The sequence below is a fragment of the Bufo bufo genome, chromosome 5 (assembly GCF_905171765.1).
Source record: "Bufo bufo chromosome 5, aBufBuf1.1, whole genome shotgun sequence".
NCBI classification, from domain to species: Eukaryota; Metazoa; Chordata; class Amphibia; order Anura; family Bufonidae; genus Bufo; species Bufo bufo.
In genome coordinates, this window is record NC_053393.1 from 136,414,324 (window position 1) to 136,430,698 (window position 16,375).

Genomic DNA, 16,375 nt, shown 5'->3' on the forward strand with positions numbered 1-16,375 from the left:
ATAATAAAAATCCAAAGGGTCTGAAATTTGTGGCCATAGATAAGGTGAATAGAGATTGGAGGGGGGGTAACCATATCAACAAAATGTCAAGGTTGGAGACACAGCGTATTTTCGAACTCAACACTCTACTCCCAGGAGGGCTAAATGCAGAATTTGAGTTGTTTGGTTTTCTCTAAAGTAGGGGTGGGTGCCCCCTGCTGAAGGCCAACCCAACCTTCTTTGTCTATTAGGTGGGATGGTCCTTGGCAGTGGGCTCCCACTCCCTTCCTCACATATCCCCCCACTCCTACAACTTTACGGAATATTGAAAATATTGGAAGTATCGAATGGCAAGACCCAAATAGTTATATTGAAACGGCTTATTAGTGGTATTGATTGATGAATTTTTGTATTTTTTAGAAGTATGTTCTTAAGCGACTGTTTTTTATCACTTTGAAGTTATAGACTTAATTGTTATGTATTGTCCACTACCCAACAGACAGTAGGGTGCATGAACAGATGTTTTGTTATATTTTATTTTATAAAAGGGAAAAAAAAAATAAAAAAAAAAATTTAAAAAAAAATTAAAAAAATAAAATAAAAAAAAAGCATGAAAAACGCACCAGAACCGCATGGGTGTAGATGCGTTTTTTGGTGCAATACAACCAGCAGAGAGAGATAAGTCACTGGTATGAATATTTTTTAAAAACTGATATTGCTTTGATGTGTTTTTAACAGTTTTTGTATAAACATGATGTAGGTTATTGAACACTATTATTTATAAACTCAATATGCTGGAAGCATAAAAGAAACAAAGCTCCATGTGTTCTAGGAGCAAACATCAGCTCCAGTAAACTGTGGGTCCAGATTCCGGTCAGGATCCATGCCGGGTTTTGAAGAAGTAGTCTAGGACTATAAAAGGAAGCATTTTCAGGGGGACTGGTAGCTACTGAGGAAGGGGCAATCTTAAGCCCCGAAACGCGTCTAGCTCTAACAGGACCCCGAATTTTTAAGGAGTGAGGACCAATAGATAGTGCCGGAACCTCGCACCATACTGCTAAACACCACGATAAGGTTCAAGTATAAAGAATCCGTGACAGCCTACAGCAGAGACCGGGCTGCACATGCCAAACTTTTACCTACGTGGGATTTTAACAACCTGACCGCTCAAAAAAGCCTGGAGGTAATTAAAAACACGACCCAGCAGAGCGACGGTGTGCAGCGAAGTGGTGAGGAGAACCTTTCCGGTAAGACTATCTTTTTCATCAAATATTTGCTGACAAGAGATCTAACAAGACTCAAATGCTATTAGCCCAGTGGGACGCTACTGGTTGAATATAGAGCGGGACGCCGCTATACCTGTTTTGTTGTGGGACTATCACGTCACGGTGCCTCTAACTGTTACCTTGGAGCTTCAGAACTTCGCCAGTGAGTTGGGGAACAACTCGCAATTGTAGTTTTCCCAGTAAAAATTCAGCATTTGCGATATATATGCGTTTTAATTGTGCGATTCTTTTATTGTGTGAATAATCTATGATGTACCTTTTTATTGTCGTTTTAATGTTAGAATATGCCATGTGTAGTTCATAATATCCATCTAGAGTCAGAGTGCCGATTATAGTGAGCAAGTGTTGTTTTATACATAGCTTTCCTACAGGAGGGCCATATTCTCTCTTTTATTGTCGTTTTTTGCCTTATATATTAATAAATATCTGTGTGATCCCTGTATCCTGAGAGTGCCCAGTTCATTTATCACAAGTAATACATTTTAAAGATGATCATGTGCTCCAGTCCTCAAAGAGGTTGTCCAGCTTTAAAATTATTTTTGCCAGACCTTCCCCGCTGGACATGTAGAGGAAGGATACTTCCCTGCTTCTCACTACTGGGTCCAACTCCTCTGGTTCCCCTTCCTCTGGTTCCCTGCTTGTCAATTTCTGGAATGAATCGGGATCACATGTGATGCTGCAGCCAATGATTGGCTACAGAGGTGACATGCTCCCATGTGGCATGCTACTGGATCACATGCAGCTTCAGAGACATATCACTACTGCAGCCAGTCAATTGTTGCGATGGCGCACGTGACCCCCGTCCACTGCGAAAGCTGACAAGCAGGGAACTGGAGCACAGTGAACGAAGGAGCCAGAACCAGCAGTGAGGAGCAGGTAAGTATTCTTACTCCCCTCTGGTGGTGGAGGGATGGGCTAGTGAAAATTGTTTTAAAGCTAGGGAACCCCTTTAAAAAAAATCCATAGTTTTATAATTTTACAAAAAAGGGTCAGCATTTTTGAAAAGTTTTATTCAAAAGATCAAGCAGCTTTTTTCTTTCTTTAAATTGCCTCACATTTAATACTGTATATTTTATTTAAATTATGGCCAAATTCTGGAAGCGTCTTATTTAAATTCTACTTGCAATAAGCTGAAAAACATGGTGAGCATTACGAGGTCACACAGAACTCTGGCAAAGAATTACACATTAACTGATGTGATGTAAATCAAAAGCTGCTTTTTAAATCAGATATTATTTAAATAAAAGCTTGCATTTACTTTTATCCCTTAAAAGCACCACATGGCCACACTATCAAAGCCGCAAACTGTTCATCAATTGAAAATATATCTTTACAATTTCCCCAGGCTGCAGAGATTGAAGTCGATGAAAATGGAACTTTGGACTTGAGTATGAAAAAGAATCGACTCCATGACAAGGCTGGCACATTAGGCTCTTCCAATTCCATTCTATCAACTCCTTCATCTTCTCCTTTTAAAACCAGTAGCCTATTGGTCAATGCTGCCTTTTACAAAGCCCTATGTGAAAAGGAGGGTTGGGATGCCCCAATCAACTACAGCAAGGTCCATGGTAAAAATGGAGAGGACAATGAGGTATGGCATCTACATATTTATCTTGCAATATCATATTACAGAATGTGACTCACATATTAACTCATCTAAAAGTAACCTTATTATAAGTGAATCAAAATAACCCTTTACTGAGTAAATAACCTTCATGTAGCAACTGTCCTATATTCAGTGCCAGAAATGTGTAGTCCAGAAACCCTCCTCCTCAGTATTGTGATGTAGCCATGCCAAGAGATCTGTGCAGAACATGGTGAATACAACACAATATTCCATAATCGGGTGATGATATTGTTTCATGCAATGGTCAGCACAGCCAGATTCAAACATGATTTCTTGTCATTCCTGCTTTAAGTGTATGTAAAAGAAATCTTTTATCAATGGTACGATATAATGGAACTTGGGTTTTGGCCAAATCCTTAATATCATTGTATTTGTGCTTAGCCTATTCAATTGTTAAGAATGAAAATATTCTGTATCTAAATCTATATAATGCATACTGTACAAACCAAAGAGTCAGTGTAATAGCCAAACCATTCAGATGATAGAAAACCTGTACTTAGGCTGAAATGCAACCAAGGTTCCTAGAAATAAAAGTAGTAGCATCATGCAGTTTCATAAAAAAAAAAGAAAAAGAATCACTGTAAATTTGCAACAATCCTATTTCACCAGCAGGACGTTTTCCATAATTGCCCAGCCTGTTCTTGATATCTGGGTCCATGGCACTTCCTCTATCCTCTATAGTATATGCATTATCATGGATTTTCCACGTACACATGGATTTTGGTGTTTTGATACATAATTCCTCTGTGATTTAAAACATTCAAAGTGCAGAACTTTATTGTTGACAGACAGTTATTCTGGCACTTGATAATCTGAATTATTATAAAGTCAAAAGTGAAAACAGGGAAGAATACCCAGAGGTCTACAACCTAAAGCATAGCTCTACAGACTTTCTGAAACTTTTACTTAGGCCTCATGCACAAGACCGTTGTGTGCATCCGTGGCCGTTGTGCCGTTTCCCGTTTTTTTTCGCGGACCCATTAACTTTCAATGGGTCCGTGGAAAAATCGGAAAATGCACCGTTTTGCAGCCGCATCTGTGATCCGTGTTTCCTGTCCGTCAAAAAAATATGACCTGTCCTATTTTTTTGACGGACAACGGTTCACGGACCCATTCAAGTCAATGGGTCCGTGAAAGAACACGGGTGCACACAAGATTGGCATCCGCGTCCGTGATCCGTGGCCGTAGGTTACTTTTTATACAGACGGATCCGAAGATCCGTCTGCATAAAAGCTTTTTCAGAGATGAGTTTTCACTTCGTGAAAACTCAAATCCGACAGTATATTCGAACACAGAGGCGTTCCCATAGTGATGGGGACGTTTCTAGTTAGAATATACTGAGAACTGTGTACATGACTGCCCCCTGCTGCCTGGCAGCACCCGATCTCTTACAGGGGGCTGTGATCCGCACAATTAACCCCTCAGGTGCTGCACCTGAAGGGGTTAATTGTGCATATCATAGCCCCCTATAAGAGATCAGGGGCTGCCAGGCAGCAGGGGGCAGACCCCCCTCCCTCCCCAGTTTGAATATCATTGGTGGCCAGTGTGCGGCCCCCCGCCCCCCCCCCTCTATTGTAATATCATTGGTGGCCAGTGTGCGCCCCCCCCCCGCCCCCCTATTGTAATATCATTGGTGGCCAGTGTGCGGCCTCCCCCCCGGCCCCCCCTCTATTGTATTAATATCATTGGTGGCCAGTATCATTGGTGGCTGCACACTGGCCACCAATGATATTACAATAGAGGGGGGCCGACGGAGGGGGGGGGGGGGGGAGGCCGCACACTGGCCACCAATGATATTCAAACTGGGGAGGGTGGGGGGTCTGCCCCCTGCTGCCTGGCAGCTCCTGATCTCTTACAGGGGGCTATGATACGCACAATTAACCCCTTCAGGTGCGGCACCTGAGGGGTTAATTGTGCGGGATCACAGCCCCCTGTAAAAGATCGGGTGCTGCCAGGCAGCAGGGGGCAGTCATGTACACAGTTTGTAGTATATTCTAACTAGAAGCGTCCCCATCACTATGGGAACGCCTCTGTGTTAGAATATACTGTCGGATATGAGGTTCACGATGTAACTCATATCCGACAGTATAATCTAACATAGAGGCGTTCCCATGGTGATGGGGACGCTTCAAGTTAAAATATACCATCGGATTGGAGAAAACTCCGATCCTATGGTATATTAACTCCTGACTTTACATTGAAAGTCAATGGGGGACGGATGCGTTTGAAATTGCACCATATTGTGTCAACGTCAAACGGATCCGTCCCCATTGACTTGCATTGTAATTCAGGACGGATCCGTTTGGCTCCGCACGGCCAGGCGGACACCAAAACGACTTTTTTTTCATGTCCGTGGATCCTCCAAAAATCAAGGAAGACCCACGGACGAAAAAACGGTCACGTATCACGGACCCCGTTTTTGCGGACCGTAAAAAAAAACGGTCGTGTGCATGAGGCCTCAATTTAATACCTAATGCTAAATGTTTGTCCTGCACCTTGGCTTAACAATTTATTCAATGTAACAAAAAAAAAAATCAGAATAGAACTGTAGAGGACCTTACAATTGTCTGTTTTTTTCATTTTCATTTTTCACTCACCGCCTTCCCAGAGCCATCATTCTTTTCATTTTTTGTTCACATAGGCTTATGAGGTTTTTTTTTTTTTGCGGGACAAGTTGTACTTGCTATTGGAACTATGTAATATTGTATATAATAGTGGGGAGCTGGAAAAAATTCCAAATGGGGTGGAGCTGGAAAGAAACGCTATACTTCCACAGTTTCATGAGGAGTTTTTAAGGTGTTCCCTGTGCAGTAAAATTGACCTGTTATTTTTATTCTGTAGGTCAGTACAATTATTTCAGCAGTAATTTTTCTAGCATTTTTAATACTAAAGAAATAAACACCTTGAAAAAAATATTTATTTCTTTTCATCACCATATTCTGACCCTTATAATTTTTTGTACTTGTAATTGTGTGACTTTTTTTAACACTTTTTATAAAAAACAAATTGGGGAGATGAAGTGACAAAAAATGACAAATTGGCCATTTCTAATTGTTTTCTGTTACACCATTCTCCATATAGGATAAATATCGTTATATTTTAATTGTACGAGCGTTTTCGGATACAGAAATGCCTATAATGTTTTTTTATTGTTTATTTTGATTTTGGGTAATGGGGGTGATATGAACTTTTTTTTTTTTTAAGTCACCCTAGGTGACTATAACTTGCAATAATTAGATTGCCAATTGGGTTCTGTGATGGGTATATATCATTACAGAACAGCCCATTCACTGTATTCCAATACAGTGATGTCACCTGCTTGCCTGTATTGGAATATTCCAGTGATAACTATTGGAGCCTTCTTGAGGCTCCCAGCTATCACTGTAACAGCTTCCCTGATCTCAGCCGGGGGAACGCTGGTACAAGCGCAGGAGTGTGTGGCTCACGAGTCTCCACCGCTTAGATGCTGTGGTCACATTTGACCATGGCATCAGAGGGGTAAAATGTATGCTATCAACATTCTGCATGACTACAGAATGTCCAGAACAGGAATTCTAATTAAAGGCAATGGGAGGTTTATCAAGACCGATCTTTATATCCCCCTGTGCCGCCAGAAAATGTGCTTAATTTTTATTAAATGCATTCTCCAACAGTCCATACACCTAGATTGAAATCTACACTTGTTTGTAGCTGTTGTCGATTTCAGTTATCACTTATTCCAAAAAACTGATGGCATAACTGATGATAAATGTGCCAGGGCGAAGGTGGAGTACAAACGCTGCTTATGCCTAGATTAGGCAAAATGTGGCAGATTTACTAATAGTGGTGCACTTTGCACTGTCTAAGAATATGAATTACAGTCTTAATATTAAGACAAATTTACTATTCTGGGACATGGACATTAAAAAAATATGGAGTATTGTAAATCCTGCACCAGATTTACTCCAAATTGTTGTGCACTCGAATCTTGTCTATGTTCTAAAAATCCTGTCTGTGCCCCAAATTTCTGTCCGTGTTTACGGATTTAGTCTATGATCTACTCTAAGGTTAAACCACCTATAAGTTTACATAGTTTTACTCCAGAAATGCGCTCAAATTTTGGTACATTTTTGGCACATGGAGGCACATGTAGACCATGTCTAATTTACGATAACGCCATGCCCTTTCCTGTGAAGTCACACCCCTTGTTGGATGAGGAGTAAAATGCTTAGAAAAGTGTGTAAAGCAGTTGGTAAATGTGATGCAAAGCATGCTCGCCAGTTTTTTCAAAACTAAATCTGCCCCCATTGCTTTGAAAAGGTTGTAAACCTGGGGTCTGCAACCTTTTTATGCCAGAAAGGTGGTGTAGGGGCAATGATAAATCTCCACCAACGACATAGTGACAGAGGATTTCTTATTACTAATGAATTCCATTGCTTATTGACACAATGTTTGATAACATTTATAAATATTTTTGTCCCTTTCTGTAAATTGTAGACATGGAGATTTTATATGTGGTCTTTTGTTCGTTGCACCAGTTCATGCACAGTTACTTAATTTGGGTGGCAATTTACAGAAAATATTGTCTATATGTCTCTGTGAAATAGCCTGTCCAGATGCCCTCTAACAAACAAAAACAAAAAAAGAATGGATTTGGACACAGCTCAAAATCTCTACAAAATCCTTGATAAATAAATAGAGCTGTTAGTTTAGTTCAAACTGTCAGTTCTCCAACAATTTCAAGGCTTAAAAAAATGTTAAAAGTGCCAGATGCCATTAACTGTTATCCAGTTTTCCACTATGTTCTGGTCTTTGCTGGAATCGCTGTAAACTCCCATCTGCATATTAATGGAATTTAAACTATTCCTCCCTCTCTCTCTCTCTGTCCCTTTTTGACTAACCATCAGGCATATTTATGCAAACACCTACAAAATGTCACTGTCACCAGAACTATTTAAAGGAAGAAAATTAAATAGTACATTCATATTTAGATACAAATTGTATAGTAATATACATTAAAGAACTATCCAAGAAACAAAGGTAAATGTCCAGGACAGGAAAAGAAAATCTTGATGCTTTATTGGAAAAATGATAAAAAATTCCTCTTCACAAATTCAGTGTACATTTAAGGCCGATGCGTTTCGATCAGAAAGGTCTTAATCATGGCATGCATGTTGAGTAAAGAACTATGTCTAGAGATCACAGGTTTGCAGATATGGGTTAATGTTTTCTGATAAATATGAACGCTAAATTATTGGGGTATTAATGTTGTAGTGCTACAGTTCTCGTACAGCCACCCCAAGGAAAGTGTCCCCAGGAAATAGCAGCTGATTGTCATTGGTTTCTGAAGCTGTACCAAGGGGTGTTGCTAGGATCTTAAAAGATTCAGGTCCCAATCTCGATCCAACCCTCCAGCCCTAGTGCTAAAGATGGACATTATATTCAAAGCTACTGCACATAAAGGAGAACACCGCAATATATACCAATTAGAGCCAGTGACTTCCTGATACATGTTCTCTTTCCTGATATTCTCCATTCAGCTCAGACAGCCATGATGACTTCTATCAGCCACGTCTCATCTCTGCAGAGTTTTCCACAGACACATCTTAAATTACTCACTTCTCTATGACATCCTCCTCCTCCTGGTACCTGAACAGTGTTATCCTGCTGCTACCCCCAATACTGTGTCCACAGTGCTACCCAATGCTGCAAAATACTATACAAATAACAGTATCAAGCAGATATCCCACAAAAGACCTAATAGTAGTAATTTTCTCCCAAAGTGCACTCATTAGTAACAGTGCCCCCTAGAGTGATAATTGTCCCTGAGAGTGCCTGTTTGTAGCAGTGTCCTCCATATTGTGCCTAATAATAATAATAATAATAATAATAATAACAATGCCCCTACAGTAAACACACTAGTAATAATTTCACCTAGTGCCTCCAATAGTGATAAAGCTCCCCAAAGTGTCTGTTTTAGTAATACAGCCCCCTAAAATGCCCATGTTAGTAATAAGACCATCCAAAGAGACACTGGTAGAGTCTCCAATAGTTATAGTGCCCTTAGTAGTTATAATGCCCCCTCTAGTAGGTAAAATGCCCCTTACGGTTCCCCCAAGAATTATAAAGCACCAGTATAAAGCCCCCTTTAGTGCCCTCAGTAGTAATAATACCCCCTGTAGTGCCTTCAGTAGGTAAAATCTCCCCTACAGTGCCCCAGTAGTTACAATGCCTGCATCTAGTGCCCTTTGTACTTATAGTGCCAGTGCCCCCTTGTAGTGTCCCAGTACTTACAGTATAGTGCCCCCCTGTAGTGGTCACAGTACTTATAGTAGTCTCCTAGAGTTAAACTGCTCCCCCCCTATAGTGCCACAATAGTTATGCTCCCTCAAAGTGATGAAATAAAAAAATAAAATACTCACCTCACTCCCACTCCTCGCCACCAACCACATTAGAAACTAGCGCTTGCGCAATACCATGAGCTGTGTTACTCATTGGAGGCAGCTGATCAGGTATCATACATTTATTGAAGAAACAGAGAGGCCGGATTTGGCGACCAGGCCTATTTATTCCCAAAAATAATTAGCGTATGTACTGATCCCGTGGGACAGAGGGATAAAACTTAGCATTTAATAAAGATAAATTCTAAAATAGGTAGACACTAGAGGATGAGCCTCTACAACAAACAATATGAAAGACAGCCCTAAGGGCATAGACTGTACATATATACACAGTGTGGCAAAGATGGTATAAAAAACAGGAACATTCTCACCCGATTGTAGACCAGGGGTTCTCTCAGAGATAGTTAATGATGGAGACGGACCTGTAGTGCTTGGTAGCCACACTGGAAGGAGATAGGTATGTGTGCCCCTTTCACGTAGGTGGGTGACAGGGTAATTAACCCTAGACAGCTCTAAGGAAAGGGGGCAGGGGAACTTGCCCCGCAAGGAGCGTCCCCGTCCGGATACCTGACCCTGTGGGGGCAGAATCCCTAATAATCTCTAAAAAATGCTCCCTGGGACAGAGGGATAAAACTCCCTGGGAGCATTTTTTAGGGATTATTAGGGATTCTGCCCCCACAGGGTCAGGTATCCGGACGGGGACGCTCCTTGCGGGGCAAGTTCCCCGTGTAGATAGGTAGGGCGTACTAGCCCCTGCCCCCTTTCCTTAGGGCTGTCTAGGGTTAATTACCCTGTCACCCACCTACGTGAAAGGGGCACACATACCTATCTCCTTCCAGTGTGGCTACCAAGCACTACAGGTCCGTCTCCATCATCAACCATCTCTAAGAGAACCCTTGGTCTACAATCGGGTGAGAACATTCCTGTTTTTTATACCATCTTTGCCACACTGTGTATATATGTACAGTCTATGCCCTTAGGGCTGTCTTTCATATTGTTTGTTGTAGAGGCTCATCCTCTAGTGTCTACCTATTTTAGAATTTATCTTTATTAAATGCTAAGTTTTATCCCTCTGTCCCACGGGATCAGTATCATACATTTATATTGATAAATGTTGTTAGTGGAAAACTCCTTTAATTATGGCAATTCTGGTGGCACGATTAAAGAAGAAAAACTAACAACAAAGAGAGAGGCATGCTCATTTGCTGCTTTGAGGTGTCAATATGTTATAATTTGATTTCTATTATTAATATTATAGTGTCCATATTATTTCGGTACATTTCAGTGTTTATAAGTTTGCCTGCTATCGAACTTTTTAACTTACACAACAGAATGCAAATACAATTTTTTAATTTTTACCGCCATTTCCGGAAAAAATTGATTCATTACTACAATGCGCCAGGAAATTCAGATTTATTGGAAATCAAATTTTTCCTGAAATTTGGATCAAATTACTCTTCATTAACTTTAAATCATTCAACACTAGTCATAACAGCCACACATATCACAAAATATCACATGGAACATTTAAAAATATAGGTGCACATTTATTAAGACCAGTGTTTGAGATGGAGGATCCGCCAGAGTTATGAAGAGGTGCAGGCCTCTCCATAACTTTGCCACATCTATCAGATGAATGAGATGCCCGTCACCTTCCTCGCCCACAATTTTAGACCTGGCACCATAACTGGTTGCACCGCCATCTGTGCTTGAAATACACCTAGAAGTCATATATAAGGATGTCTATACAATGTCTATGATATCTATACAATAAAGACAGTCTCAGAAAAGCATCAGAAGACTCTTTATTCACAGACCATAGCAGTTCGACACACAATCAGGTCTCATAATGCAGTTTTGGAAGGCAAAATCAGCAGTTTATCATAAAAGGAGAGAAAGTATTCAGGACAGATTCTACTTCTCTTATTTTTAATTGACTCCTGAATTTGGTTTCTAAAACTGCATCAGGAAACCTGAATATGTGACTGTACCCTTAAGCTGCAATGCAATATAGCAGAAGTGACTAAAGCAATGCATAAAGTGTCACAGCAACACAACGACATTACTTGTTTCCATTAGTATGAAAAGTTATTAAATACTAAATGGTTATATAATAATAGTTTATGATAATGTCCTTTGGAGCAGCGATCAATAAATTAAATTAACATCCCATTAATTTGTTGTGATAGCCAATTTGTTTTTGAATCTCCCAATTTACTAAGTAGCATGTCATGTTTTTTTAATGATTATGAATGAACTTACTTATTACATTCCTGTCAAACAGACATTCCATAGGTCAGAAAATTGATGCATTGGCTTAAGCATTTCTAATTCACTGTTGATACCATTATAAAATTTTAAATTAAAATCTATTCTTATAATTTTTATATTGTAGAACTGAACTTGTAGAAGTTCCCAATATGTGACTACAATTCTGATAATGCATTCTATTTCATTCCTTTATACTGGCCTGTAGGTATCTGTATCACGTGCATGGAATGTTCTCCTTCCACATTATACTGGCAAATGGCAATCATCATGTCAGTCTCTATAGGTGCCCATAAATGTTCCATAGCTATCAGCTAAATGCTCATTTAGCCATTAGGTATTCTTCTCGATTCCTCAATATACATGCATGCTCAAGGACGTACAAATTTTAAATGGCTAGAGTACAAAATCTAGAGCTTAGATTCTGTCAACCGAATAAAGTCCAGAAACTTTACTTTTACATGCTAGTTCTGTGTATAAGGGATGGTCATTGCAAGTGACAAAAGGAAGAAAGTTAACATGCTATTATGGGAATCTCCCCATAGACATTTTCAAGGATGAGGAACTTTTCTTCATGTAATCACCCCTCATGCCAATCAGAGGGGATATATGGGGTGTTATTTTTATTTCTACTAAAGAATAAAATGAGCCTCACATCTAATGCAAAACTGCACTTTCACGATGTCCCAGGTATCTGTTTTCAGAAAACATGGATATGGGGTATAATACGATTTTTTTACTTTAGATTTAAGGTTTTACTTGTGACTGTCATACATCCTGTAGTATTAACCCAGCAGAAGTAAAATATAACACAATCCAACGGCACTCTGCAAACATTGAATATATGGATTATAAATTATGAGTGAATCGAAGCTGATGAAGTGGAATTCGATCCGAATTTTAGGAAAAATCGCTCTTCGTGGTAACGAATTGCAACTAAAATCACGGCTACACGTGTGAGGACATGGGGCAAGGAACTCTGGTAAGGGGGGATGACCCATAATGCCATGCAGGCAGCCAATCAGCAGCCAGCCAGCCCTGTGATGTCAAAGCCCTATAAATACAGTGGCCATCTTGGATTCATACATTTTCCAGCGTTCGGAGTGTAGGGATAGATGTGAGAAGGCGCAAGGGATAGCAATAGGAAAAACCTCATTGTAACAAAAAAACCTGAAAAAACGATTTATAAGTGCAGGGAAAGGATAGGGAGGAATCATTTCACAGCATCAGTGCAGGGAGAGACGTCAGAAGGCGCAAGGGGCAGTGCTAGAAAAGCAATTTACAAGTGCAAGGAAAGATTAATTGGTGATCCAAATAGCCATTAAACAGCTCTGTCATTTCAGCAATTTGTCCGAGTGCTATGTTGAAAAGCCTTTGGTGGCTTATATCTGTTGAAAAAGAAAAATATATACGGATTTCACTTCTGCAGTTATATGTGGTGAAAGCGTTTAGTGGCGTATTTTATTACAATAAGAAAAATATATTCTCAATTCACTTCTGCATCTAAATGTGGTGAAAGCATTTTGTGGAGTATCTCAGTAGAAAAAAAAAATATATACGCATTTCACTGTTGCAGTTATTTGTGGTGAAAGTGTTTAGTGGCCTATTTCAGTACAAAAATAAAAATATATTCTCAGTTCACTTCTGCAATTATATGTGTTAAAGTGTTTAGTGGCCTATTTCAGTGCAGAAAGAAAATACAGTCAGGTCCATAAATATCGGGACATCTACACAATTCTAACATTTTTGCCTCTATATACCACCACAATGGATTTGAAATGAAACAAAAAAGATGTGCTTTAACTGCAGACTGTCAGCTTTAATTTGAGGGTATTTACATCCAAATCAGGTGAACGGTGTAGGAATTACAACAGTTTGCATATGTGCCTCCCACTTGTTAAGGGACCAAAAGTAATGGGACAATTGGCTTCTCAGCTGTTCCATGGCCAGGTGTGTGTTATTCCCTCATTATCCCAATTACAATAAGCAGATACAAGGTCCAGAGTTCATTTCAAGTGTGCTATTTGCATTTGGAATCTGTTGCTGTCAACTCTCAAGATGAGATCCAAAGAGCTGTAACTATCAGTGAAGCAAGCCATTGTTAGGCTGAAAAAAAACAAAACAAACCCTTCAGAGAGATAGCAAAAACATTAGGCGTGGCTAAAACAACTGTTTGGAACATTCTTAAAAAGAAGGAACGCACCGGTGAGCTCAGCAACACCAAAACACCCAGAAGACCACAGAAAACAACTGTGGTGGATGACCGAATAATTCTTTCCCTGGTGAAGAAAACACCCTTCACAACAGTTGGCCAGATCAAGAACTCTCTCCAGGAGGTAGGTGTATGTGTGTCAAAGTCAACAATCAAGAGAAGACTTCACCAGAGTAAATACAGAGGGTTCACCACAAGATGTAAACCATTGGTGAGCCTCAAAAACAGGAAGGTCAGATTAGAGTTTGCCAAACGACATCTAAAAAAGCCTTCACAGTCCTGGAACAACATCCTATGGACAGATGAGACCAAGATCAACTTGTACCAGAGTGATGGGAAAAGAAGAGTATGGAGAAGGAAAGGAACTGCTCATGATCCTAAGCATACCACCTCATCAGTGAAGCATGGTGGTGGTAGTGTCATGGCGTGGGCATGTGTGGCTGCCAATGGAACTGGTTCTCTTGTATTTATTGATGATGTGACTGCTGACAAAAGCAGCAGGATGAATTCTGAAGTATTTCGGCCAATATTATCTGCTCATATTAAGCCAAATGCTTCAGAACTCATTGGACGGCGCTTCAGAGTGCAGAAGAACAATGACCCAAAGCATACTGCAAAAGCAACCAAAGACTTTTTTAAGGGAAAGAAGTGGAATGTTATGCAATGGCTAAGTCAATCACCTAACCTGCATTCGATTGAGCATGCATTTCACTTGCTGAAGAAAAAACTGAAGGGAAAATGCCCCAAGAACAAGATAGTTGCAGTAGAGGCCTGGCAGAGCATCACCTGGGATGTCTATGCGTTCCAGACTTCAGGCTGTAATTGACTGCAAAGGATTTGCAACCAAGTATTAAAAATTGAAAGTTTGATTTATGATGATTATTATGTCCCATTAGTTTTGGTCCCTTAACAAGTGGGAGGCACATATGCAAACTGTTGTAATTCCTACACCGTTCACCTGATTTGGATGTAAATACCCTCAAATTAAAGCTGACAGTCTGCAGTTAAAGTACATCTAGTTTGTTTAATTTCAAATCCATTGTGGTGGTGTATAGAGGCAAAAATGTTAGAATTGTGTTGATGTCCCAATATTTATGGACCTGACTGTATATATGCACTTCACAGTTGCAGTTATTTGTGGTGAAAGCGTTTAGTGGCCTATTTCAGTACAAAAAGAAAAATATATACGCATTTCACTGTTGCAGTTACTTGTGGTGAAAGCGTTTAGTGGCCTATTTCAGTACAAAAAGAAAAATATATACGTGATTTGTGGTGAAAGCGTTTAGTGGCCTATTTCAGTACAGAAAGAAAAATATATACGCACTTCACTGTTGTAGTTATTTCTGGTGAAAGCATTTAGTGGCCTATTTTAGTACAAAAAGAAAAATATATACGCATTTCACTGTTGCAGTTATTTGTGGTGAAAGCGTTTTATGGCCTATTTAAGTACAGAAAGAAAAATACATACGCATTTAACTGTTGCAGTTATTTGTGGTGAAAACGTTTAGTGGCCTATTTCAGTACAAAAAGAAAAATATATTCTCAGTTCAATTCTGCATTTATATGTGTTGAAAGCATTTAGTGGCCTTTTTCAGTACAGAAAGAAAAATAAATACGCACTTCACTGCAGTTATTTGTGTTGCAGTTATTTGTGGTGAAAGCAATTAGTGACCTATTTCAGTACAGAAAGAAAAATATATATACGCATTTTACTGTTGCAGTTATTTGTGGTGAAAGCATTTAGTGGCCTATTTCAGTACAAAAATAAAAAATATATTTGTCGCTTTTAGGGGTGTTATAATTTGCTTTTAATTTATTTAGTTCAGCTAAAAGTATGTCAGACAAAGCAGTGCCAGACCATGCACAGAGGAGTGGCAGAGTCCTAAATTTTTCTGGCACAGGCAGAGGTCGCAGCAGAGTAAGGGGGCTTGGCAGCATGAGTCGCAGAGAGGCCTGAACTCCTGGTGTCATCTAGTGGTCGTGTCTTGACCAGCAACCCAGCGGTTCTTGATTGGTTAACTCGGTCATCCACTACATCCCAAGTGACATCAGATACCCCATCCAAGAGTCGGTGGGTTCGTCAGACATAACCCTTAGTTGGCATGGCTCGGGAGCAGACCCTGTGTCCTCATCTTTCCTCAACCTGCCTCTGTCCTTTTCTGTTCCCTCACCGCAATAAGCATTATATGATGTAGGCTCAGCTCCACTTTTCAGCAAGAAAGAGCTACTAGAAGACAGTCATCAGCTACTGCCCAGCCAAGATCTGGAGGAGACATCCGCCGCTTCCTCCGCGGGGTGGGCAAGTAGTGATGAGGAGAGGGGTGTTGGAGGTGGCATAGCAAGCGGTCAGGCTCCTGACCCAGAGGCCGTTGAGAAGGACATTAGTGACATGCAGACAGTACTCGATGATGATGAAGCCGATCGCAATTAGGAGCCGGGTGCAGAAGGGGCTACATTATCATCAGGAGAAGAGGGTGGCAGCTTGGCCCGTGAGGCAGCGGCTGAGCCAGCAAGGTGCTAGCATGGCTGGGAGTCAGCAGGGTGGCAGCAGTGGGAGGTCGGGAGCCAAACATGCCCGAGGTAGACCACCTGCTTCGCAGCAGCCTACCTGCACGGGGTTCAC

The 16,375-nt window shown here is 40.4% G+C and overlaps 1 protein-coding gene across 2 annotated transcripts in view; it reads left to right on the top strand.

Moving 5' to 3' along the window:
• The window catches only part of ST18 (ST18 C2H2C-type zinc finger transcription factor), a 180,858-nt gene that overhangs the window by 58,130 nt on the left and 106,353 nt on the right, over window positions 1-16,375 (top strand). The window contains exon 8 of one of the 2 annotated variants that reach the window (XM_040432085.1): window positions 2,611-2,856. The exons of the other annotated variant lie outside the window; for it this stretch is intronic. Within the exon in view, the coding sequence (XP_040288019.1) occupies window positions 2,611-2,856 (246 nt within the window). The remainder of the gene's footprint in view (window positions 1-2,610; window positions 2,857-16,375) is intronic. 2 annotated transcript variants of the gene reach the window in all.